Source organism: Phoenix dactylifera, chromosome 10 (genome assembly GCF_009389715.1).
Source record: "Phoenix dactylifera cultivar Barhee BC4 chromosome 10, palm_55x_up_171113_PBpolish2nd_filt_p, whole genome shotgun sequence".
Taxonomy (NCBI): domain Eukaryota; kingdom Viridiplantae; phylum Streptophyta; class Magnoliopsida; order Arecales; family Arecaceae; genus Phoenix; species Phoenix dactylifera.
Window position 1 is genome coordinate 1047884 of NC_052401.1, and position 26815 is coordinate 1074698.

Sequence of the window (26815 nt, forward strand, 5' to 3'; positions counted from 1 at the left end):
AAGTATGGTATCTTCGACATCATTTACTGAAATGGTTTAGTTTAGTGTGTCGAGGTAAGCACAAGGAGATGTTTGATCATTAGAAGTGTGAGTCCAATTTGGCTTCCTCGACCGCCCGAGCACTGTTTCCTTTTTTTTTCTTACAAAAGGATCGATAAATAAATAGAGAAAAGAAATAATATCTTGCTCATGTGGCAAGACAAAAAGCCAAGGACGATTAGGGTTTCTTGTTTATTGGAGCTCCTGCAGATTTCTTTCTTCGTCCAATATGATATAAAGGGACATTTTCTGTAATTATATGATTTTATCATTAGTATTTTGGTCTAAAACGAAAACTTTTATAAATCTAAAATAGCTTTCAGATGTATGCTAAAAGTACTTTTCAAAATAATCTCTATTTTGGTGCTTCTCGCAGGTAGACGTTTTCAATTTTTTGGCAAAACTAAAACAGCTTTTCGATTTTTTTACCAAACAACCGTATTCCAGCCAATAATATTTTTGGAGAGTCAGAAAGTACTTGCTGACCCACCAAAAGCTCTGCCAAATGGGCCTTAATTTTGCTAAAATCGTATGACTGATTAGGACCTTAATTGATTTATAATTGATGGTGCCAAACTTAGTTGGCCTTACTAAATTTCACCTTGATTGATTTGTAATTGATTGTGTCAAACTTAGTCGGCTTTACCAAATTTTGTGAGCCTCCTAGTACTATATAAAGGTTGCTCATGTACATTGTAACAGACGAGCAGAAGTACAATTCTCTTCTCTTTTTTTCCAAATATTTCAATATGGTAGCAGAGCCACTAACTTGTTGCCATCCTCTTTTCCGCCTTATTGTCGTCCTCTCTTCCGTGGTCGTTATCATCGCGCGTATCTTCTATTTTTTTTTCTTGTTTGGGGGGCAGTCGGGGCTCTGGCCTCGATGACTTTCAAAGCCCCAATCTTTTCATCAAAATTTTAATAAAATTTTAACTTTTTTTCTCTCTTTTTTTAATTATTTATTTTTATTTTCTTATTATTTTTTGTTTCACTTTAAAAAAATTATTTATTAGGCTGCCGTGGTGCTTTCACTCTCCATTCCACATTTCCGTGGCCTTCCATTAAATTGTTCTAACCCGCTCTCTCTCTCTCTCTCTCATTAAATTGTCCTCTTTATGTTAAACCTATACAAAACTCTTCCTCTCTCATTCTTCTTTTTCAACATGTTTGGCATGAGTCGAACACTCCATATGCAGTTTGGGGCCCGGCTAGTACTAGGTCTCATTCTTTAAAATATTATCCATCAGAGGCTGTGAAGCACAATGGGATCCTATTGATCCTGAGCATGAGTCAAAGTTCACCATCGAAGACGCCGACTCTCACACCAATTGGGCCAGCTGCATCCGCTTAAGATGGAGAGGATCACCATGCAGCGCGCTAAACTATACTGTCAGAAGCTTAGCGAGTAAACTTGGCAGGTGTGATCTCACTCTAAACTCCAGTAGCAGTGCGTCAAACCGTACCGTCAGAAGCTTGGTGGATAAACTTGGCTAGTGTAGTCTCACTCCAAACCCCAGCAACAGTGCATCAAACCGTACCATCAGAAACTTGGCGGATAATCTTGGCAGGTGCAGTCTCGCTCCAAATTCCAGCTGCAGCACGTCAAACCGTATCGTCAGAAGCTTGACGAGTAAACTTGGCAGGCGCAATCTCGCTCCAATCCCTTGCAGCAGCACGTCAAACCGTACCGTCATAAGTTTGGCAAAGGTAAACTTGGCAGGCGTGATTTCGCTCCAATCCCTAGCAGCAGCGCATCAAACCATACCATTAGAAGCTTGACGAATGTAAACTTGGCAGGTGCGGTCTTGCTCTAAACCCCAACAGCTCCTACTTTTACTCTTTATCTAGTACGTCAATTTTTCAGTACATTCGTGATCCAGTTTGCATAGCTGTTCAACTTGCAGACATCTTTACCAAAGCTCATCCTCCTGACATCTTTCGATCTTTTGTTTCCAAACTCAAGTTGGAGTCCGCTTTATCATCTTGAGTTTAAGGGGAGATGTTAAAATTGAATAATTGATTAGGACCTTAATTGATTTGTAATTGATTGTGCCAAATTTAGTTGATCTTACTAAACTTCACCTTCATTGATTTGTGATTGATTGTGCCAAACTTAGTCGGCCTTATTAAATTTTGTCAGCCTCCTAATACTATATAAAGGTTGTTTCTGTATGATGTAACAGACGGACAAAAATATAATTCTCTTCTTTTTTTTTTTTCCAAATATTTCAACAAATTTGGCGCATCGAGATAAGCACGAGGAGATGTCCGATCATTGGAAGTGGAGTCCAATTTGGCTTCGTACTCTGTTCGGGTGTGAACAAAAGCATTATAATTAGAATCAGCTACCCTAAAATTTCCACAGACGCAATGAGGTGCTTGGTTGTGGGTATGATTTCTTTGGGGTCATCATGGTGCGAATGGACCATATGTGCTCATTATGATAGTGGCCATGCCATGCATGTTGGCTTCAGCCCAATAACATAAGATGGGTGTGTTTTAGTACCCTCCTAGGTCTATTTGGGAACGATCCGAGAGGAAGAGAGTGCCAGAAGGGAAGAGGAGACAACGAGAGGGAGAGGGCAATGGATCAAAGGCCCAATCTCCATCGAATCCAAAAAAGAAAAAAAAAAAAAAAGGAAGAATCTTTTTATTAATCTAGCTAGAATCGGGTCTGCAACCATGGCGATCTCCTTCTTTCTTCTTGTGCTATCTCCCTCTCTTCCACTCCGATCCCCTCGTAATCCTGCCAGGCCCGGTGGATTGTTCCCAAACAAGCTTTGCGATTTTAATGCAAAAATATATATGTATAAATTTTCTTTAGATTTATGCATAGCCTCACTCTAAGGAGTGAATTGAATTAAAAAATCTTTGGTAAGATCCATGCAGTATTTATGGTTTACAATAAGCAAACTTGGATGTTCATTTGCTGCTAGCAAACATGGAATAGCAATTTCTATGAAAACTTAGTTATGCCTGAGTTAAATACTTGTCTGTCGATTTAGGATTATGTTTTCCTCTTGAGATGAGACGTAAAAAAAAAACAGATAGATTGCCTGATCAAATAACCATGCCGGCGTACCACCGGTAATTATAGGAACAAAGAAGAGAAATAGTTGAGTTCAATTGCCTTAAACTTCAAAGACTTTTATTAGCACCATCGATTTAGAAAGGTTGAAGATTCAAGATAGATCAAAAAGAAAATTTGACTAAAAAAAAAAGAGAAAAGATAAAAGGTAAAAAAAATAACTACAAGATAAAACAGATAAAGATAATATAAAACTAATATGATAATCTGATTCGTATAAATACTTATCTTTACTTAAAGGATAAGTATTTTCTCTTTCATTTTGATGCGTGTCTGGATTGGTTAGTACCATTCTATGTATTTTCTTCCCTGTCGATTATATTTAAATTTTGAATCTTCCCTCGAGCTTTCAAGTCATATTGCCCGGTAACTGATTTTAAATTGACCAAGCCAGTATTTTCTAATATTATTACCTAACACTTAGCCTTCCATAATCAATCTATAGCGTACCTAAAATTGTTCGGAGTACATGTTTGATCTTTTTCGTGCACTTTTGACCTATTTTGTTCAAATGGTCAGCTTCGTGTATTCTCGGCATATCCTTTGAATCTTCTTTGAGTCATTACCAATCTTTAATAATGACACGTAGCACTTAACAGCTGTTTGCTGTAATGTTGCCACATGGTATTCACAACACATTTGAGGGCTTTGAGCACCGGTCAAAGATATACTATGTGTGGACATCACTCAGGGTACGCCTTGTGGGCAAAAGAGAGAGAGCTGCCATTAGCACTACGTGAGATTGTGTATTTTGATTTTTTTGGATATATTCGGACATACATTGTCTGAAGAACCCGTTTAAGCAAAAAAAAAAAAACTACAAAGGCTGCTTTTTTTTTCCTCCTTCCTTTCTCTCTTTCTTTTTTTTTAAATTTTATTTTGCAACAGCAACCCACATGCAACGGATATTAGTGCAACCCATAAGGATGAGAGAATACAAAAGAGACAGGACTAAGGAGCGGTCATCTTAAAACTTCTGAAATATTGAGCCGCAAAGGATGCTACCTAGTTCACCGCACTGTTGGCCTTCTTGTACGCATGAATAGTCCGATGAAAGGTGCACTCACTCAAAAGTCAGCATATATCATGGATCAGTCGCATCCCACCCAAAAGCACGGCCCGAATCCTAGATGCACTCGATCACCATAGCTGAATTTTCCTAAAAACGATACGGTCCGCGCCCAGCACTCACCTCGCATAGGAGACACCCTCTCACGCAACTCTAGCCTCAGCACCGATCATAGTCTGCTCGAAGATTTATCGACCCTCGACTACCACAAATCCAGCCTTCTAATCTTTGATGACAAATTCGGCATCTCTGCTATCTCCACCCTCGCATCATACCTTCAGGCGCACGTCCTTCGTCTTTTATCATTTTGCGCTATCAGTATTTTTCTTCCATCCTTCTTTTTTTTTTGTGAAAAATCTAGTGTTTATGACCAAATCCAACTCTCCTTCCAATTCCATCCTCCACGACGAGTCTTCAGAGAAAAATATGAGAAATCTCAGCCCTTGGATGGAGATAATCTAAAGTTTGGACGTCCCTGATTGATGGTCCCCTTGTGCTGGACCACTCCAGAGGTGGACCACTCGCCTTCCAATTTTCCGCACGCAACCACTCTCGACACTCCCAAAATCTTCTTTAGCTAACCAGTTCCTTCCAAGATAACCCAATCAGAAATCGTATTGAATTACGAAATTTATTCCATCCTTGCTGTTCTTATCCATAACGTCACCATATTAAAACTAATACGCAAGAACACTTTGCATCGCGCCCCACCGTCCTCTCATTCCCTTCTCTCTCCCTCTCTCGGCCAACCCCCAACCCCACTACCCAACCTCCCCTCCATGGCTGTTGCTTATCGTGCACCGCTCTGCTTATCGTGCGCCTATCCAATGGCGAAGGATCCTATAGCCTCCGTCTCGTCCTTTAGAGAAGAGGGCCTTCTCCAGAACCCTTTTCTATGGGGCTTCGGTGGGTCGGAGGGGTGGAGGGTTCGAATCCCTTCAGCGCTTTCCGCCATCTCCATGACGAAGAGAAGGCGGAGGAGGAGGCCGAGCGCGAGCAGCGGGAAAGTCTTCTGCCTCTTCTACGACGACCGTAAGCTATCTCGGAATTAAAAATGGCTTTTTTGATGATATGAAATCGAGATGCTTCGATGGTGTCTTTTCTTGGCTTTCTTGCTGTTGTGATTAGGGTTTCTGGGTATTGGCTTTGATTCTTCTTACATGTTCTTTGTCTTTATTGGTTCATCAATTTTTTTCTTATCGCTGGGCTTCAATTTTGATATTGTTGAGTATAGCTTTTTTCCTGCATTGGGAATGATTCTGTGAAATTGGTTTAGAGACTTGTCGGTTCCTAAGAGAAAAAAGAGAGAAAAAGAAACGAGGAAAAAAAAGGAGAACAAGAAGGATCAAAAATAAAACTACAGAGGCAGAATATGTCAGTTTGGCGACAATATGTCACCAAAATTGACTGTAATGAGTTGGAAATATGGGAAGAATTAGATGAATAATTCATTCATATACTCAAACAGTCAAAAGAAACACACACACACACAAACATGGTGATCCAAGGGGAGCATTTTGGGGTTGAGACAGTCAGTGGATCTATGTTCATCTTTTGGTGATATTGCATCTAAGCTTAAGAAGCTCGAGATTATAATGTATTGTCTCTTTTTAGGTTTAATGTTCTTGCATATTAACAAGTCTTGCTTGCATGACAATATGGGTTATTTCTCAAAATGTGCTACATTTTGCATGGAGAGTGAGATGAAATTCCTTAAAAAGGCTCACCTAGCCAAGATGAAGATTTTAAAGGGGAGTTGAAGGGTCAGAATAAAGTTGTAATGCATGATCGGAAGGAAGACATTCAAAGAAGGTGAGAGGGAGCAGAAGTTTCAAAGGCATAATCTCGATAAAGGGCCAACAAGCTTTGAAGGCAAAGATACTCTGACTTTCACAGATAATGGCCCCAAGATCCTAAAAACAAGTTCCTAGGCATGTGATATTTCACGCTTCAGCTCAGCATATATATAGCGACTCTGTATGCAGGTCAAATCTGCTACATATTCGGCAATGGCATAGTAGCTGCTGCAACTCTAGCAGAAATTTTAGTCCACTGTGTGTTTTCCTTCACAATTTTATGTTCAACAGAGATTTTCTAGATTTAAAATTATGTCTTTCTTTTGTTCTACACTTGTCTCAATAATTTAGAGTGATTAGGAATAATTTGATTATGGAAATGTTTCTTCGAAAAGGTCGGTTGTCTTTCAGTGGGTGTAAGTTCATGCATACATGCCTATTTATACCTCATAAAAGAAACACTATTGGTTATCCTGCATTTATCTTTTTTTTCCCATTTCATTTTAAATGCACTGTCTGAATCAGTGCGGGACAAATGCAAGAGGGAAGCCACTAGTTCTTTGTCATAATTTTCAGAAGTTTTCTAGGATTCAGTAGTTAATATTCTTCTAGCATCTTGACCAAGTTCTAACTTATGGTATATTGCTTGATTTGGCTGCAAGAAAATTCCTCATTGACATGATGCCTGAAGCCTGTTTTGTCAGGTGATGAATGAGGTGATTAAGGTATGAGAAAGTCCAACCTGTAACCTAATTTTTTTAACTTGATATTTAGGTTATTAATTTTCTAAACATAGCAGAAATTTATTGGCAATTTTAGCCCTTAAGCATGTATTGCATGCTATAGTATGCTTGGTTGCACACCCATACATAATTTGATTATTGACCTAATTAGTCACCGTTGCACACTCTACATGCTTAACAGGTTCAGATGTCTAGGACAATTTTTTGTTTTATTTACTTTGTAACCTTCACGTGAATTGACTGATGTTTGCATCCATTCGAAGTTTCTGAAGTAAGCATTTCAAAATCCAAAAAGTTCATTGGTTTTATAAAGTCTTGCATCTAGTTTTTGATGTCAAAGTTGCTTTAGTTGTCCACATGCTTGATTGACAACTTTGCTACTTAATGACAGATCACTACCAACTCATGCCTCAAATCTCCAATTTTCTGTGCTAGTAGAGGGCCTAGAGGTTATGTTGGTTATTTTGTAATATTAGATTCCAGGGCATATGTTGGTGGAGGCCGGTGTGGGCCAAGTCAACAAGGCTCGCCCACGGCGGAGGCTGGTGCGGGCCAAGTCGCAATCGAACGCCGGAGGGGCACTTGGGATGGTCGGTTTAAAGACCATGGTTAAGCCTTCACTATCACCTGCGGGTTTTAGTGAGATGGCAGCGTCTACGGTTCTAACAGTGGTTTCAGAGCTAGCGGCACATGTTCGATTCTCAGGATAAGCGATTAAGAAAAACTCTCTTGCTTGGGGGGGGGGGGGGGGAATTGTTGGTGGAGGCCAATGTGGGCCAAGTCAACAGGGCTTGCTTGCTCGGGGGGGATTGTTGGCGGAGGCCGGTGTGGGCCAAGTTGCAATCGAACGCCGGAGGGGCGCTTGGGATGGTCTGTTTAAAGACCATGGTTAAGCCTTCACTATCACCTGCGGGTTTTAGTAAGATGGCAGCGCCTACGGTCCTAACAGCATAGTTGTGTCTGTGATGGGTTTTGAGATGTTCAGATAATGTGGTGAAATGTCAAGCTTTGAATTTTTCTCTTTAAAGAAATTAATCCTTGTGCCTTAGTTTCTCTTGCTTTGTTCTGTCTTAGCTGGTGTTATGGGCTTGTTTGTATATATGTTGATTTGATTTATAATCCAGTTTGAGGCTTCAAACTATGCTGCTGACAACAACCTGATGCACAAACCTCCGGGAAGGCTTAGTTAACTGATAAAATACAAGTATTTAAGAAGCTTCCATGATATTGAATATGAGCCAGATATTAAAGATTCTAAAAGAAGCAGAAAAAAATCAAATTTTAAATTTTTAGCTCTTATGTGAATTCCACTTATGGCTGATTTGTTGGCTGAAGTGTCAGATTGAGGCCCTGTTTTCTGATTGATTATGTGATTGAGTTGTCTGGTATCAAGAACCCCACTATTATCAATTGCCGCATAGTGTGTATTATCTTTGTCCTATAACAGCAACGTTTTTTCACATATATTTTTGGCTGGTTATTTTTTTATTGTTAAGGTGGTGGATCATCATGCATATTGCATCATGGATACGGGTGAACTAGGTTGAGTCTTTATGGGTTGGTAATTCTGCGATTTTTGGTTTTCCACTTACCCGTAAGTTGGAGATTTCACTTTTGGATTCATGTACTCCTATAATGTGAATTTACGCATTAAAGTTTTGCTGTTCCAGGTTCTTTTTGGTAAAGTTACTACCTAAAAATGAGCCCCAATTTTGCAATTTTGAATTAATGGAGGTGAATTGTCTACAACTGTTAAAGATGATTGCTTCCTGATGATATGTCAATACTTCATTATATTGAATTTGCTATTGAAGTACTAGGTGGAACCAAATAGTGGACAGAGATCTGCAACAGCATAAGATCTTCTTCGACAAGCATGAACCAAAAGAAAAATGAAATATAGAGCAGTGTACGAATTTCTTGAAACAAAATCCCGTTAGTTGGATCCTATTATTTGATACAGCTACCATTTTTTTCCTATGTTAATTGATTTGTTTCTTGGTGAAATGTCAAGCTAATAGTTTGGTTATTCGACACTTTTTTTCAACCTTGAGTTCTGTTCTCAAACAGGGACTCCTTGGAACTGCAATGTTGTTTCTGAATATGTCTACAAATAACTTCAGCTTCATAAACTCAAGCTACTGAAATATCAAAAAAAGCATTGCCTTTTATCTCGTATTCCATATTAGTAATGTCCTATTCATTTTTCCACAGCTGAGGCCATCACTGCATGTGGTTGGAATGAATCTGTTCTGGCCAGTGATATACCCGTTCTTGTGGAGTTTTGGGCTTCATGGTGTGGACCTTGCAGGATGGTCCACCGTGTGATTGACGAAATAGCACGGGATTATGCTGGAAGAATCAAATGTTATAAGCTAAACACGGATGATTACCCACAAGTTGCAGTTTCTCATGACATCAACCGAATTCCAACAGTCTTGCTGTTCAAGGATGGGGAGATGCTCAACAGCATGACTGGTACCCTCCCTAAGTCTGTTTATGTGACAGCCATTGACAAATCTTTATCTCACCAAGAAAGCAACGATTCTGATAGTTGAGCTCCATCATTGAGTTCGATGTGGATTGGAATTCTCATTGGTCAGAGGCAGGATTCTACTGGATGATTGCTTCTAATATACTTCTCTTGTATCACCTCAATTGACAGCATTGTAAAATATTTATTGGATTGCTGCTTGTCGATGTATTCACTCGTGCTTTACAAATTAATGTAATACAGGGCTATTTTTTGAATACCCTGAGAAATATTATGTACAATAATCTCACAATTCATAACCAAGTTGTTTCCTTTCTTGTGCTTCCATTCAGGAGTTTGCGATCAAAGAACCACATCGGCCATCAATGGTGTTGCTCTTCCAGAGCCTGCATTTCGGGAGTCAGGATGCTTTTTCTCGTTAGTCCAGACAGGGGAGAGGAAAGCTGCGTGGCTGCGAAAGGCTGAGTCGACCAACTTACAGCTTCCCAGCCACAATTTCTCATTTACCGCACATTTGTGGGGCAAATGTTGAGAACAAACTACCTATATTAAAAACATCGTTAGACGGATGGGGTGGAAAAGAAAGGATAAATATTTTATGTCTGAGTTCATTAATTATTTGTATTGGGAAGTTTAATTGAGAAGATTCCTGATCAGTCTCATAGGTTTGGGGTCGTGATCTTATTTTATAAAATATAATAAAATAACACTATCTAATAGAGAAAAATATTGGGCACCTCGAGCGACCGATTTTTTTTGACCTCAGACAAACCGAGGTGAACGCCTTCAGCTCCAGCCGAAGAGAACAATCAGCACGTGTTGACAAGGACTGACAGTATTAATCACCAACAGCTATAGCAGTCTGAAGTTATGGTAGTACTGCACTCTGCATCAGATTAGCACTGCACATAGTTTATACAGACTGACTTCCATGACACGCGAGCCCTCTATATAGAAGGGTAGTTCAGGGGACCTGAGATACATATACAATACTACTCGTAGAGTCATTCTCTGTTGAAATCCTCTTCCTTCTAAACTGTTACTTTGTTATTTTGGCTTAAACATCAGAGAATTTTTCGCCGGAAACTCTTCAGCAAGCAAACTTTTTACAGATGACCAGCAGAGGAGACCGGCACTCGACACGTCAACTAGTTTGCTGAAATCGCCTCCAGCCGATTTTAGAGTAGACTGAGCTGCGCTCCGATTTCGGTTTGGATTCGGTGACAATAATATTTGTTAAACTATGCCACCTTGTAAAGACAAAAACATGCATCATAAATCAGATCTCAGCTATCCATAAAATTACACGACAAACATGAGCGACCAGCGAAAGACTTAAAGCCTGGTTGATTGGTAGGTGGAATCATAGAGATCGATTCTGAAATTGCAAAAATTAGTTTGGATTGACGAGAGTATAGAAGCTTGGGATGGCACAAAAGGGATAGAAACAGGACTAGCTATTGTGATTGCGGTGCAACCTTCATTCATTTTATCATTTACTCCTTAGGTTGGGCAGCAGCTGGGCCCATACTCATAATGCACCGAGCCGCTCCATCACGAGCGTCCTGTGCTCCGTCCTTCCGAATGCCAGCTCGGCAACTCGTGATCAGGTCAGAGAACGGGCGATCAGCAATGCCCCACGTGTCCAACCGTATCTAAAGACAACATCTACCTTCAGATCCACGGTTCGTCGCGTGCCGCCTGCCGAGGTGACGTAAAACGGAGTCCGTCGGAGCTCCGTCGTCCCGGTCTACTCACCTCCACCCGCGACCATACCTTCTTCGTTTCCCGCGATTCCTCTTCCGTTTCACGGAAAGATGGTTAAAACGACAAAAGAGGCGGTGCCCGGATCTCGCTAAGATGGCACTTATGTCCAGAATTGAGGGGCACGAAATCCAATGCCGCGATCCCTTCCCCTCACCTGTCCGCTGCTTCGTCTCCAACAGCAAACTTCATTTCTATGATTATCACCCCTCCACGTACCCCGTGCGTAAAAGATTCACAACCAACGTCGGACAGGCCCCACCCTCCTAACTCGCTTTTGACAAATAGAAACAAACCACGTCATCAAACACCATCAGAGGATGCAACAGGACAGGAAGCCGATCAATAACCCCTGTTTCTCCCAGCTTCGATCCCCCCCCCCCCCCCCCCCCAAAAAAAAAATCCACAATGAAACCCACATACATAGCGACATGTGCATGTGACCACCTCTCTCTCTCTCTCATTTCCAGTCACCACCTCCAGCCTCTCCTCCAATGGCTTTCCCAAACCTCTTCTCCTTCTCTCTCCTCCTCTTCCTCTCCTTTTCTACCTGCAATGTGGCTGTGGTGGAGGCGCAGGCAGATGACACCAGTTTGCGGCTGATGACCGACGCTATGGAGTGGCCAACCACCACCTCCTTGTACTCTTCTTCCTCCTCCTACCCGTTCGGCCATGAGGTAGACGAAGAAGAGCTTGAAGAGGCGGCGAACCGCAACAGGAGGGCTCTGTTCTGGTACCGGATCCGGTACTACATCTCCTACGGGGCGCTGTCGGCCAACCGGGTGCCGTGTCCGCCTCGCTCCGGCCGCTCTTACTACACCCACAACTGCTACCGCGCCCGCGGCCCCGTCCGCCCCTACCATCGCGGCTGCAGCGCAATCACCCGCTGCCGGAGGTGAACACAAAAACCCGAAATAAAACACAAAACAAGAAGATCCTTCTTTTTATCCCATTCCATGCCGGCGACTAAGTCCCCTGTTTCTATTTGCTCTGTTCTTGCTATTAGTAGTGATTCTAGTGGATATATCTAAGTGTTATGTCGATCTGGTTGGGCCATGGTGGACGGATATTGGTGGACGACGGATCTGATATGGTTGCTTTTTTATTATATATGTATTTGCTCTTAGTATTCGGAATGAGATTGGTTTTTCTTATATTGTTGTTTGACTGAGGAACGTTGATTTGCCTCTCTCTTTTTTTTAACGGCAATTATTTTTTTCCTACCCTTATGGCTCATGTGTTGGATTGGGACCGGATCTGATTTGGAATGCTGTTTTAAATGGCTGTAATATTTGGTTGTTGTGGATGGATGCAGAATATGGTTCATCTATCAAGGTATTGTCAAATCTTTTGCATTTCAATTTTTTTAGCTACCATGGTGAGAACATAGTTGGGGTTTGCATGTAGAGCATCTTTGTGACCTATTGCTTATGATCATAGAGATTAAGGTGTGGAAGTGCAATTAGTGGTACATCGCTACATCATTAAGGAGGATATCTTAAAGTATGCAATGGTGGTGGATAAGATATGTTGTTCTCTTTGCTTGTTTTTGAGAGTGATGATATGTGTCCAAGTGGTTTAGGCATCAGGACCTTGATCTCATTCTGGATTCTTGATATATTATGGTCACCTAAAGTTCTTGTATGGCTTGACCATTTCACTTTTCCTGATGGGAACAAGCTTGGAATATGGCAGCGCCCATCTGGTCTCGCTTCTGGTGGTAGTCGTGGCTCACTGCAGGTAATAATTTGGAAGCATGGATATGGTGTGGAGTAGTGGAGGGATTCGTACTTGAAACTAGGAGCTAGTGGTTTGAATGTGGGATGAAAAAGTGATACAGTCCTGCGGAATTGATGGATTACAGGACGCGGCAAGAAGGACAAGAAAAGTTGAAAGGGTGGGACTGTGGAAGATATAATGAGGCATTTCTGTGAGACCACAAAGCTTGTAGTGCTCTGTTTCCAGAGCACCTAGCTAGTGATCCATTGTTCACTTTTCCCTTTAATTGATTGGCAAGTTATTAGCATGGAACACTCTTGACTTTTGGGTAGTAGCTAGTACGGAGTCCATTTTGCTGGCTGTGATAGGGTTTCTCGGTTTGGTTAACAGCTCTTCATGAGTTTGATTTCCAGAATATTGTTGATGCGAAATGGAGGAAGTGAGACACTTCCCCCATGTTTTATTAAAATATAAAGAAGGTAATTACATGGTAAGTTGTGAGAAATGAAAAGGAAGAACGAAAAAAGAGGGGAAGGATGTTGAAGATAGGGAAGCAGAGTAGTTACATCTATAGGGAAGATAGTCTATAGGATATATATGTTCTTATGGCGCTTTGTTTCCTGAATTTTGTTAAGCGTGCAGAGGATGCTTATTAGATACATGAAGCTGTGGGAGTGAGGTATATGAAAATATAAAATATATAAATAAATCTACTTTCAGTTTAAGCTTTTGGAAGAAATGGTGATTTTAACTTCGTATCGAAAGTCCGGCCCACATGTGAGAGAGAGTGGAAGAAAATATAAAATATATAAATAAATCTATCTTATTCTATCAACTTAAGTTTTTGGGACAAGCAGTGATTTCAACATTAGGCTCGAGCTCCTATTTGTATATACGCATTAATGCCATCTCAATATTAGGTTAGGAAAAAGGAAGTCTTATTGCATCCATTTGCTTTGATAAAAGTCACTGGGTGCAACTGTTAATTTCTTCTGTAGGGGTATGGTGGTGGTAGTGTTCAGGCCATGCTGCCCTCTCCTCCCACTCCGAGCCACGCTTGGTAGGATGGGTGACCATGTCGCCGTCTACCCTCCTTCTCATCGATGAGTCAGTCCAAACATCGGAAATGTGGCACTCTAAATAACTGATACATAGCACACATTGAGGAGATACGAACTCCCCTTTAATATAGTTGTATAGATTTGTGTTCACCATTAGATTATTGCTTATTAGAAGGGTGCTTCAGTATTTATATAGGTGTATAATTTTCTTCCCTTATTCAGGTCATGACTTTGAAGTTGTTTGTAACTTGCACTGGTTTCAAGTATTCTTTTATCGCATTTTGGTCAGTGCAAAATCTGTGCAAGGAATGGGACTGCCGTGATTATTGATATGAAATGTGTCTTTCTTCCGGTTGTGTAGGGTGTCTCTGTTCTTGTACTGTATGCTATGAAAGTGGATTTTCTTCGTGGCAAACCGAGGGTTTCGGTGGTCTGGATGTTTGACGAGGTATAAAGAGATTTCAGTAGTTCGCATGTGGCCAGAGAGAGGGGGAGTTCATAGAGCTCCCAGCTTTGAAACGAGAAGGAAACTTGCAAACCATCTGAGAAATACTTTGGAATTTTAGGTGGATACATTTGGTGGCAGAGTTATCAATCTGAACTCGTGCAATACGGTGAGGGCTCTATGTCTTATATTTAAGCTCCAAGCAGAAACTTTTCGTATCCTCCTTTAGATAGTATTAACTCGTGTTCGTGGTGCAAAGGCTTAAACAATATGAAAAGCCAACCTCACTAACCCTGTCTTCCAGGTTTATCTCGACAGTCGACTGAAAACTCTTGCTCGCTGTACTGTTTGCCATCAGAATAGAGATGGTGGTGAAGCCGTGCATGACGTTGGTGTGGGTGTTGAGATGGGCGAGGAGGCATGGGAGCATTGACTATACCAGCTTTCATGGGTGGCGAAGGGAGATGGCATTGATGATATGTCCATGTGGATGGCTAGGCAGATTGTCATCTCACATGGCAACAGAAGTGTTCATAGCACATAGCAGGAGCCTCTTGGTGCAGTAAACAGCCCCGAAGCATCCTGACTACTGTCCAACCCGGAAGGCTACCGAGTCCAATTTTAAACCAGAGAGCATGGTTCGCCATACAAGCCTGAGATGAGCAGTGCAGAGCTTACTATACCAGTTCGATATTAGTATTTGGTATAAATGGTGTACCGATATTTAGTATGCCGAAAAAATTTCGTACCGTATCTATCACGTCTCTGACTCGAGATCATAAGCTCGGAGATGCAGAAACTGCTGCACACTCATAGGAAACTCTTTCTACGAGCATATAAGGCATCTCATTATGATGTCAAAATCAGGTGGCGAAAATAATTTAAATAATATCATTCAAAATCTAATTAAATAGCAAAAATAAAAATTTTATAAAAATCAGTAAAATTTCAAAATTTTGCATTAACTTTAAACAAAATCTAGTCTAAATAAAGATGTCAAAATCTCGTCTTTAATTACTCTCCCATGATAAATCCTAGAGTTGAGCTAATTCTTCGGATTTGTAAAAACAATCAGAAATCATCTGGCGGCTAGCGACGGCCGGCGGTTGTTGGCGCCTAAACCATCAGAAACAGAAGTTTCGACCCCTTAAATCCCAAAATTGAGGTGCTCTGACAGCCAGAACGTTGGCCAAGGCTACATGCCGCTGTGAAGGAATAGAGGGAGGCCTTAATGACAAAAATCGAAGACAGAACCTACCAGAATCAGAAGCAAAAAGAACTCGCTTTTCAAAAACGGGGAAAACAATGGCTTTGCCCCTTTTCGGTCAAATTCTGGCGATCACCGATCAGAATCGGGCTTCCAAAGGTCACGGAAGAGGGAGAAGAAAGTCGATCTAAAGTTGTCGGGTTCTCACTTGGCTTCCAACGACGATGGGCCATGGCGGTAATGCTGACACGGTTGACGATCATGGAAGAATCGAAGAGAAATCCAGCGACTAAACTCCAATTGGGGTTGGCTTTCCGGTGGGGGAGGATGGATAAGAGCTTATATAGAGCGAAGACTAGGATTTCCTAGTCTCCGGCAGAGTCTGAGGTGGAGGACTCATCCTCATCCGCCGTGCTCAACCAATGCTTTGCCCTGGTTCTGGTTCGTATGGGCCTTCGGGCCTTGTTTGGATACTAGGTCGGGCTAACAGGCTAGCCCAATGAGGCTTAGCCTGCCCCAATGAGGCTTAGCCTGACCCAATGAGGCTGGGCCTTACAGTACCGTAATGACAAAGTGCTAGTGTGGCACCGGTACGGAGTTCGATATCGAGACGGCGAACTTTGCTTGAAAGGATCCAGACTCTAACTGCAACAATTTAGGATCTCATCCAAAAAGCTAACTGAAAAATATTATTTGGTTCCTTGGTCCTGTATGCGTACCCAAGATTTAATTAGTGCATAGCCAATGTGGGACTAAAGACATGCTTGCATAGATCCTCACATCAATATTTCCTCATTGGAGAGTAATGGTTTAGATTTCATGTGGTTAAGTGTTCTATGATTGATGCTAGTAAAGAAAACACAGGTGGACTGGTTAGTCTTTGCTGCCACCAACTGCTGAGACCAATTGGTAGCGCAGCATAGCTGATCACGGACCTTCTCGCCTGCCCAGCCTAGTCCGAAATTTTTCGGGCTTGGGCATTAAAAAAAAAGGCCCATGGGTCGGGCCTGGGCAAGAACAGCGGCTGACCAAAAAAATCAAGTCGGGCCTGGTCGGGCCTTTCTGGCCTATTTTTTAGATTTCAAACAAAAAAAAAATTTGGGCCTGTCGGGTCGGGTTTATCGAGTCGGGCCGGACTAGATGGGCCTAGAACCAGATTTATAAGTCGGGCCTGGACAAAAATTTAAGCTCGACAGTCGGACCGGGCCGGGTCTGGGCATAGCCATCGGACTTAATTTTTACTGTAGAGCCTGGATCGAGTCCGGCCCGATCCGAATTTTGATCAGCTCTATAGCGCAGCAAAGTGAGCGGCCTTAGCAATCCGTGGAACAATATAAATGCTGGCCTTGGACTCCTGTCAATCGTACTTCTTGCTTACAATTCAAGACAAGTGGAGTTGCCGCAGGCATTGCGCCTGATTCTAGCTGTAGTCGTCCAGATGAAGTCCCTAGAATGCCGGACAACAAACAAGGCAATCCAATCTGCTGTTCTATTCGTCTCATGAAATATGAGGGTTGTCCGGAACGAGTCTTACAAAGGTCAACATATGGGTGGATGCAGGTTGAAGGATATTAGGTCGATGTCGGGCCGGGTTGGATATTAATGAAGATTTCATGTAGTTGTCCCAACTTGATCCATCGCTAACCTCAACTGAAATTGGGCGTAAAAAGGTTAACATTGGCACAGAAATACAATGTGACATGATCATTAACATTAGTCCCATACCGGAAACCTATAAAATTTAGGCTCCGGTGAACCATCACAGTCTAGTCGTGCCCAATTTTTCATGTCATGCAAAGAGATAGATTCGGATATGTGGTGGGTGTCTTTTCGATACACAGGAGATAGGTACAATCTTCTCAGAATATTTTAAAGGCTTTCACATGTTTCATTTCTAAAGAAGAAAAATAGTAAAATAAAATAAAATAATTTAACTCCATAATTAGTTTAGCAATTTTTTTTAATAATTCATCGAGTTAAGAGTTAAGACTGACTATTACAAATGAGAAAATATACTTTGCACCATGCGCACGACTCATCATGCACTTGCAGTGGTAACCGAGTAGATGGCATACTTTTGCTACCATTGAAAAGAAAAAAAGAGAAGGGGAACACGGCATGTCGGCATGTGATGCCTTGTTCTGCCTCTCTCTCTCTCCCTCCCCTGCGTCTGCTTCCTTGAATTGAATACAACATCTAGATTCACCTATACATTGTTATTATAATACCAATGTGGTGTTCATTTCAAGACTTAAACCTCATTAGTAATTAGACTGATAACAAACCTAAACTGCTTCAATGAAATTTACTCCATTAATTGCCAACATTAGATTATGCCACTGTTTGCTCTATATATTATATATATGATTACATGTCTATGTACCACCAAAAACAATTCTTTCACAGTGACATGCCATGTGACTGCCTAACTGGCCACACCTCAATTTATGCAGGAAGTCAAAAAAACTGTCCCTTGAATACATTTCTATATATATAACGTTCACAAAACCTATGTAGGAAAAAGAGTAACTCACTTTATTATCTCATCCACTGGTCCCTGCCCAAAAGTCACGCCTTCCAACCTGGCGTCCCAGAGGCAACTGCCCAGAGAGAGAGATGTGATCACAAGACTAAAGAAAAATGAATGACATGAAGGAATCAACTCTGATCTCTTTTCTCCACCCCTATCTCTTTCTTCTAATCGTACTGGCAAGCTTTCTTGAGAGAGACGGGTTTGCCGAGCTTGGTCCTGTCCATCACAACCGAGCACTGAATGTTGGTGTAGAACTTGGGCTTGACCAGTTTCCCCAACACATAGGCTTTTGATCTCACCCTGAAGCTCAGCGTCAGGGGCACGGGCTGGCTGTTGGTTTTCGCCGGGGTGGCGCTAAGACTCGCTCCGCCACCGTAGAGAGGGACCTTGCTGCCCGTCACCACCACATGGAGGTTTCTCTGGCTCTTCCTACGTTGGTAGAAGCTGTTTATCTATTGAAAATATAGCACGAGAGGAAGATTAGTAATTAGCACCAAAACTTATAGGATGGAAGCTTTGATGACAGATAACAGAGGAACGAGATCGCTCACAGTTCCACTGGCCAGCGTGAGTTGGTAGTAACTGAGATCCAGCGACGTCGATGACACATGGACTCCGAAGAAGCTACCGGTGTTGCGGTATGTCATTCGAACAGTAGAATTCAGCGTCGACATGTCGGTGGGCACGAACGAGGCATCGCTGCCGGCTTGGATGAAAAAATTCTCGAACGTAATACTCTAGAAAAGATAAGAAAGTAATGTCATAAATATCCAATATATGTATATATATCATAATGACATGCCGAGAAATTCACCTTCATGGCGATTTCAGGCTTCTGATTCCGGCTTGCGCCCCAAAGAATTAGAGCAAAGAAAGAGAAGAGGGCAAAGAAAGCCAAGATGAAGGCGAGGACGTAGCAGCGACGTGGGAGGCCCTTGGCGTCCTCCTCGTCCTCAATAAGGCCTTCCTCCTCGATGACGGCGCATTCCTTCCAAGACTTGTGGCGGCCACCCCTTCTGGTCCCATCGTTAGGGGTAACCTTCCTCGATCCCGGCTTCAGCGAGCCCGAGAACCGACTGGAGGACGACTCTCGTGAATGGCGACCCACGGAAGAATGGGAGTGGGGTGGCGAGCCCATCGGGCTCAGGACTGGAGTAGAGTGCAAGGACGTGGTCGTCTTCTCCCCATCGTGCGAGTCCCGCGACGGGCTCTGGACGTAGTACACTGGCCGCCGGGGGGATCTCGTCGGAGAGGACAGAGCGATGCTCGTCACCTCGGAGTCCGTCTTCGCGTGCATCTCGTATTACCTCTGGATCTCCCCTGTATTGAGACTGCTCTGTTCTTCTTATTCCCGCTTTTTATCTCTCTTTCTTCTCTACTTCTCTGCGCTGGGAGGGCAAAGTTTCCTTGCGCCCCCACCGACGGTCACGCCACGTTTTCTTCTTTCCTTCCTTTGGACCGCGATGATAGCTGGGAAGAGAATAGGTGGGGAGTGGGGGATGGGCTTCCTCTGTTTTTTTTTTTGGCCCTTTTGGCTTGGTATTGCGTGCTGCATGCCGTAAGGTAAGGGAGGGCTGGCCTTCAGTTTCACATGCCTTTGTTTATGGCTCTTACGTTGCAAACGAAGAAACAACCACGTGAAGTCACTGGGTCGACAGTTCATTTATTAGCTGGCTGCCTGGTTTGCTAATCTGGATTTCCATGGGCAGGACTGTAGCTTTCTGACGAACTTTCCACCCGCATCTTCCGTAGTCATCTATGAATTTCACTCGGAGGAGCTACCATAAGTGGCATGAACTTGAGTATAAAAACTAACTATTTTCTATTTCAAAAACTTCTCCAAGTCAGGCTCTTCTGAATTCTAGTGCTTTTTTTATTTTAAGGAAAATAAAGCCCTTGGTATTCTAAAAAAAAACTAGTATAACAGGAAAGTGTTGACATTGAAACTTTCACGCAATGAATGCTCCTGCTTGTTGGTCTGAAATCTGAATAAATTTCTTTTCTCCACCGCTTCGAGTACCAATATTTTCTATCCTGATTATCAAACACTTGGTTTGGAGTCTTCTAACTTTTTTTTCTCGCATCGATTTTACTTGCAAACAATTAATATTCATCACAAATTGTCATTAATACCTGTAATTACTAAGAACAATGCGATGTATTGATGAGGCACTCGTAGCCTTCCACAACCAACATGGTAGCATGCAGTGTATGATTTGAACAGAACTTGGAAACCGCTTCCAATCACATCCTGCTATCATGTATCAATAAAAATTATTCATAAACATGAAACGGCAGGAATCTTTCTACAATATTTGAAAATCCTACACACCGAGGAGAACTTTTGACTACTTGCAGCCATGTTGAGCATATTTTGGAAGGTAAAACACATTAGAACGCGGTTTTGCACACATAAAAGAAATTGGTTGGATCCAATGCTACTTAATGTTTAATTACTCAACATTCAACACCCTCTCCAAGCCATACTAGCCGTCATACGCATGGTAATGATGTGCCCCATAACATTTTTTTTTTTTTTTGTTAGCAAAAATTAACACAAATCCTTGGGCTCGACCAGTACACAGCATCAAGATCCCATCATTTGGTCTATTTCCAATAAAGCTTTTGTTATCGTAGGGATTAATCCAAGCGCTCAAATTGAACCCGGTCAAATCGCAAATGGGTCGGTCTCGCCGGCCAGCTGGTTCCCCGCTCCCGAGCGTTGACTCGAGCTCCGACACGAGCCGCGTGGGTCCCGCTACCCGCGTGTTCGGTGGCCCGGTGGCGTGCGGGCACCGCCCGGTGCTCGCGGCGGTACATTGCTCCAAGGAAATGAATTAAATCCCGTGGTCGGAGACTCGAAAGCATGAATCGGTGCGTTTCGTCCTTAATATTTTAGAGATGGCATCATGGGAGTGCCTTGGAGACTGTGGAGTGGGGAATAAATACCGCTGCTACACGTATGATTTGATCTCACCCTTCATGTTGCTGGTGGTAGATGATCATCCTCGAGATTGCCAAATCAAAATGAAGTAGATTTGAGATTTTTTTTTTTTTTTTTTTTGGTTACGACGGGCATGCCAAACTACACGAGTTCGGACACACTCAATAAAATTAAAAAATAAAATATCATGAAATGTTCTAAATAAATCCATATCTAGAGTACCACCTGCGTGTGTGCTAATGGGCGCTGCAAATATTTTCTTTTTATGTATTAGGTATACTTGATTGATATATTGATAAGTGGAACAATAGGAATGGATTACTGTTCTTTCATAGGAAGCCTTGAAAGAAAGTTAAATAGGAGTTAGAAGCTCACCAAAAAGAAAATAGAGTTCTAAATTTAACCACTAAAACTAGTTTATTTTAGAGAAAACTTTTGGCAACTAATAAAGAAAATTATTTATGCTACCCAAAGGAAATTTTATTTATATAGATAATTATTGGAAGCATTGTCTATAGAATTTTGTTGACAAAAATAAGAAATAATCATTAGACAAAAGAAATAGGAATGTCACACATAGGAAGGACTATTTTTAGAGAGATAAAAAAATTACAAAAGGAAAAGAAATATTGCAGGAAACTCATATTTTTGATCAATTGCACAATCAGAAAAGATAGTAAAATCAATCTCTGAGATAAAGAAATAAAAATGAGAAGAGGTATTGAAAGTTAGAAAATTAGGGATGTCAATAAGGATGAATATTTGGATATTTTATTCGTCTTCGGACTAACTGAATGGGGTGGTTTTGACCAAAATTAAATAGGGAGAGTTTTGTTGATGCATTTAAAAAGTAAAAATCATTCACTATTATTGTATGCAAAACCTTACCCAAAACAGAACGTACCCAGTATTTAATATCCTTAATACTATTTTTATTTAGTATAAATCTAAATTGCTAACTCTATGAGAATGGCCATTAGATAATCCTAGCCTCCTATCCGACTTAATGTTGACCATCCATAGCCATATTGCTACAAACCCTAGCACGAAGGGAGACCGTTTTTTAGTTTTTTGGTTTCGATTTCATGATTTTTTTTAAAATAGCTGTTATGGTTTTATTATCTCAAAAATTGTTCGGTTTCAATTTTAGTTTCGGGAGGTAGTAATAGATTTTGGTTTGGTTTCAATTATTTTGCTATCTGCATCAAATCTACCTCATTGATATCTCTAAACAAAACACAACACCATATTCACCATTTTCTCGTCAATAAAGGAGAAAAAAAGAGACCCAAATCCTTCACAAATTTAAAGAAAAGATAAAGAAAAGCTGACACTTTGCAAGGCGAGAGCATAGCTTGTATCTTTTGCATGAAAGCACAAATCCACCGTTGGAGCGTACAATAGCTGCTATAAGATCAATGTAGCGAATAAATGAGAGAGTTCAAAGTATTTTGAGATCTGCATAGGGTGCAATCCAATAGTCAATATTACGAAAAACGAGCAATCATTCTTTGTGTGAAAGATGCAACCCGAACCAAGAGTAGATAAGGGTTAATGTTCACCCACGGCTTTGATTGGCCGCATGTGGCCAGCCCACGAGCGAGATTCTTCGTGCCAGCCTTAAGCTAATCTAGTGGCCCGCAAACATGGTGTCAAATGATGGGGCTCACGAGAAATTATATTCCATACTATATGTAATATGTGGCTGTGCATCACGCCAATCATTTTAGCTCGTTCCTGCAAGCTCGATTCATCATCTTGGCGACCTTCGTGCATGCCGTGCGGATATAATTTTTGGGGCCCATGACATTCGTAGGTTGCGTGGAGCGGAATAACTTGAGATTACTCGACAGTGACTCAGTTAAGTGACAGAGTGCCACGTGGAGGATGGTGGACTCGAGGTGTCCATGGGTTTGCTAGAATTTGGATTTGGGTCGTACCGTATCAGGTGTATTTAGAATTGGCCGTGGGGACTTCGTAATATGTAGCTGGGGATCAGGGCTCACGAGCCAAGTAACCGACCAGGGGCAGTGGGACGGTGGTAGTACTACCACAAGCTCGCTTTTAACTAGAAAGCTCCCACAGGCGAGCTTTGATTCGTGCTGTTTTAGTAGCTAAGAAGATGCCTTCCCCACCTCCTAACCATTTCCTATTATTTTTCATTTTCCTCGTCAACAATGGAGAGCATAATATAAGGTGAGAGCAAGGTTGGAAAAACCAAGGATTAACGTGCACCTATCAAGGATGGATATGGTACATACCAAGCCAAGAAGGATCGAACTTATGAATGGAACCAACTAGTGCACATGGATATGCCTTGAAGCAGCCTTTTTAATCTCTAAATCTTAGCTATGGATTTCTTATGATATCTTCATGTCTAGAGTTCCCACTCTACTCAGGCAGCTTCTCATATGGTGTTCTTCACCTGAGAGCTCCCACTCTTGAGCTTCCTCAAGGTCAATTTCGACTGGTCTGTATTGGACGAAGGCATAAGAGGAGGTGCAAATTTTGTCATACGAGACCCGAACTTCAAGATGGTGGCAGCAGGTGGCTGCTAGTTATTCGACATTTCAGTCCTCGGGGCGGAGTTGAGAGCCACCTGGGCAGGTCTTTGACATGCACGACAAGTGCTACAGGCCAGCTCGGTTATCCTGGAGGGTGACTCCGCCACGGTGATCAGTTGGATCCAGGGAGTCCGAGGGATGTGAGCTCGATCCATCTTTTGCTTCGAAACATCCGGATGATGACGAGGGATGATGGGGCTTTTTAGGCCAAGCATATTTTTAAAGAGGCCAACGGGGCTACGGATTGAGTGGTCGCTTATGTGGCTAATCATTCTAGAAGCACCTTGTGGGCTGGAGAGGAGGAGTTGCCTCAGGCACTCTGTAATTTTTTGTTTTCTAATTTTATTGGGTATATCTGTACACATACTGTATTAGAAATCCACCAAAAAAAAAACACGAAAGAAAGTGCAGATACCGACTATTCGATTTATGATTTCATGTATATACCAAAGTTAGAAACATGCATATCATACACTCCAAATTATATATATAATATAATGGCATTCACATAGGCATTTTAAAAGCAATTAGGATACTCGGAATCACGAGTCCAATTAAAAGGAACATATCGACAATTACAACTAATAGGTACATCAAACACTGAAAAAGACTGCAGGTAGAATGAATTATTTGAGAAGAGACCAAATAAAATTGTGTTAATAGTGGCAGTGAATAACAAATTCTTCGTATCTTCATATAGTCCTTCGGTAGTGCTTCGAAATCATGTAACAATAACAATGATTGCAGTAGTCCCTCATCTAGAGATTGTGCCCTACCGACCGATCAGTCTGTGCGACCATTGTGAAAGCAATGCTTTTGCTCTTGACAAGGTATTAAAGATTTTTGTGAAATTATGCCACCTATCTCCCTTACCCTGCAATTTTCTTTTCAATACAACCACTGAACGGGAAGGAAAAAAAGAGGGAAGATAGAAGAGCCCTAAGCAGTTCTCAACCTTGACGCCGGCCCATGAAAAGGAAAGGTTTGGATTTGAGCCTGGTAGCAGTTTGGCCCAAAGTGCTGCGGTTTACCCTGATTCGGCTCTGACCCAGGCCCAACTGAGAACATAAGTCCACTCACTACAATCCGAACTAGAGCTGATTATGGGCCAGACATGGGACATAAAGTATATTGCATCTTAAATATCTCAGGCTTGAAGGCCGAGTAAAAATGTATATGGTTTAGGCCCGAGATCCGGCCTACGATCAGCCCGGGTCTGAACCATGCTCTTTGTACCAAACCGAACGGTTTTTGAAACCTGGGTACGATAGTCTAGCTTTTGATGAAATTACTTGCAAATTATTCCATTCATGGAGGCAGGAAGAAAACAAATTGGGAACTTTAATGTAAAAGTTGGACACTTGGACTTAGAGATGATACGTCAAAGTTTCAGTGATTAAATTGATCCACTCAATATCTGATTCAGCAGATTCACATGCCGATCTACTCGGACATATCATCGTCTAATTGGCGGGCTAAGCTGTCAATTCACGTGCTGATCTGAACGGATATATCATCGTTTGGTTAGTGAGCTAAGTTGTCAGGTGTAATTTTAGATATGACAAATCTAAGCCATATTAGATGGTAATTTAAAATAATAATAATAATAGTATGATCTAGAATCAGTATTATTGTTATCTGATTTTTACCATCGGCTATATGTGTATAAATATGTATATAATGTAATGCCTTTCATGGCTATCTTTGTAATATAAATGATGCTAGTTAATTTGCCAATCCATTGTAAGCTTACTAGCTAGGCAAACTAACCAACCTTGGCCACTTGGTGAAAGCAAAACCATCGTAAATCAGGAAGATCATTATAGAAAAAAATGGTGATATTTTTTTTTGTCGACATTGCAGTTTGATGTACTAATATCTCTATATTTTCATGGAAAAGACTCATTAATATGTATTGTAGCTGTCATTTATGAATTCCATGCAGCTCTCTCACTATAGCTTTGTCATATATGGGCCGCATCAGACCATCTAGTTTGTCATTTGCAGCATACATTTACAGTATGCCACGTCTGTCACAATCTAAGACCTTATCCAAAATAACTAGCCAAAAAATATTTTTTTAAAATTTCTTAGCCCTATCAAGATCTTTTCAATAAATAATCGATGCGGGATTGAACACACACCCTCATGGATCTTCACAACATCAGTCCATAGTTCCGATTGCCGCTTGCTGTCTGAGGGTGATAACTGAACCGTGCCTCTTTGTTTTCTCTTTCGAGCTCGTCGGCAGTTGTTGAAGCCGTCACCGGCACATGACCAGGTGTAAGAGTTCTTTCATTTTGGACGACATGCCATTTAAGGGTATGCAAGATATTCAAGAGTAGATGAGATATATAGCCTCAGAAGGAGAGATCATGGTGAATAATCGGAGCTCTTAATTTGGTAGAATTTGAATATGAGCCTCTGAAAACAACAGAAACAATTAGTCACTTACAGGTGACTATCCATTTTGGCTGCAGCTCTCAATTTGCTGTGCAGCCCTCAATTTTAAAAAAATAAAATATTATGAAGTAAAATTGAGATGAATGATGCATCCATCCATAAAATTTTACTAAAAATACTGTGCCATATAAAAAGCAATCCAATCCACCGCCCCATGGCCAAGAAAAAAGGGAACCTCGGTGTCATGGACGCCAGTTTCGCGTAAACACTTGGATGCAAGACTCTCGTTAAAGTGGCGTCGCATAAAGATACAACAATCTCTATATTACCCAAAAAAAAAAAGACAGCATCCTCTTTCTTTCCTTCAAGGTGGCCAATAGTGACAGTAAAGCGTGAGCAAGGGGAGGGTCCGAGGCTGCCAAATTTGCCATTTTTCTTTGTCTAGGAGACAGGGTTGGGCTGGTGCTCCCCCTTTGGTAACTTGGCTTTAAGAGCCCATTTCTTCTCAAACGAATTAAAAAAAAAAAAAAATTCTTCAAGTTACGCATACGTAGATTTCTAACTTTGGTCTAGAATTATGGTCTTCATTGATTGAGCTTAAGTTAAGGGTCAGGTGGGACATGTACTCCTTCATTTCTTATCCAAAGAGAAACAGAATAGAACCTGCTAAGCGAAGAATATAGAGTAGGTTTTAAGGAAGGAAATTAAATACTTGAGATTTGCAAAACTAGTTGCGGTGGTGAGTTGGTTTCCGAAAGGGATAATTAAATACTTCAACGTTCGCTCTTTCTTGCCATATGCCATACCGTGCATGCATGTTTCTTGAGTAGATATTTAGCACTTAACATGTATGATTTTTTTTCACTATTCCAGGTCTCATGCGCATCTGAACTTATAGACATATTGCTGGATAGTTGAATCTACCATAAGATAAACTAAAATCAAA

The 26815-nt window shown here is 41.5% G+C and overlaps 3 protein-coding genes across 3 annotated transcripts; 2 read left to right on the forward strand and 1 right to left on the reverse strand.

Annotated features, from left to right (window-relative positions):
- The first annotated feature begins 4895 nt into the window (after nt 1-4895).
- LOC103703195 (thioredoxin M3, chloroplastic-like) lies at nt 4896-9556 on the forward strand. The gene is made up of 2 exons (XM_008785968.4): nt 4896-5228; nt 8950-9556. Exons 1-2 carry the CDS (start codon nt 4976-4978, stop codon nt 9291-9293), a joined length of 597 nt encoding a protein of 198 aa, XP_008784190.1. The 5' UTR covers nt 4896-4975; the 3' UTR covers nt 9294-9556.
- Nucleotides 9557-11418: 1862 nt separating this feature from the next.
- LOC103703194 (protein RALF-like 34) lies at nt 11419-12214 on the forward strand. The gene has a single exon (XM_008785967.3). It carries the CDS (start codon nt 11488-11490, stop codon nt 11890-11892), a length of 405 nt encoding a protein of 134 aa, XP_008784189.2. The 5' UTR covers nt 11419-11487; the 3' UTR covers nt 11893-12214.
- Nucleotides 12215-17745: 5531 nt separating this feature from the next.
- On the reverse strand, nt 17746-19534 carry LOC103703193. The gene is made up of 3 exons (XM_008785966.4): nt 18773-19534; nt 18510-18695; nt 17746-18410 (listed from the first exon to the last, which is right to left on the reverse strand). Exons 1-3 carry the CDS (start codon nt 19253-19255, stop codon nt 18123-18125), a joined length of 957 nt encoding a protein of 318 aa, XP_008784188.1. The 5' UTR covers nt 19256-19534; the 3' UTR covers nt 17746-18122.
- Between the last annotated feature and the right edge of the window lie 7281 nt (nt 19535-26815).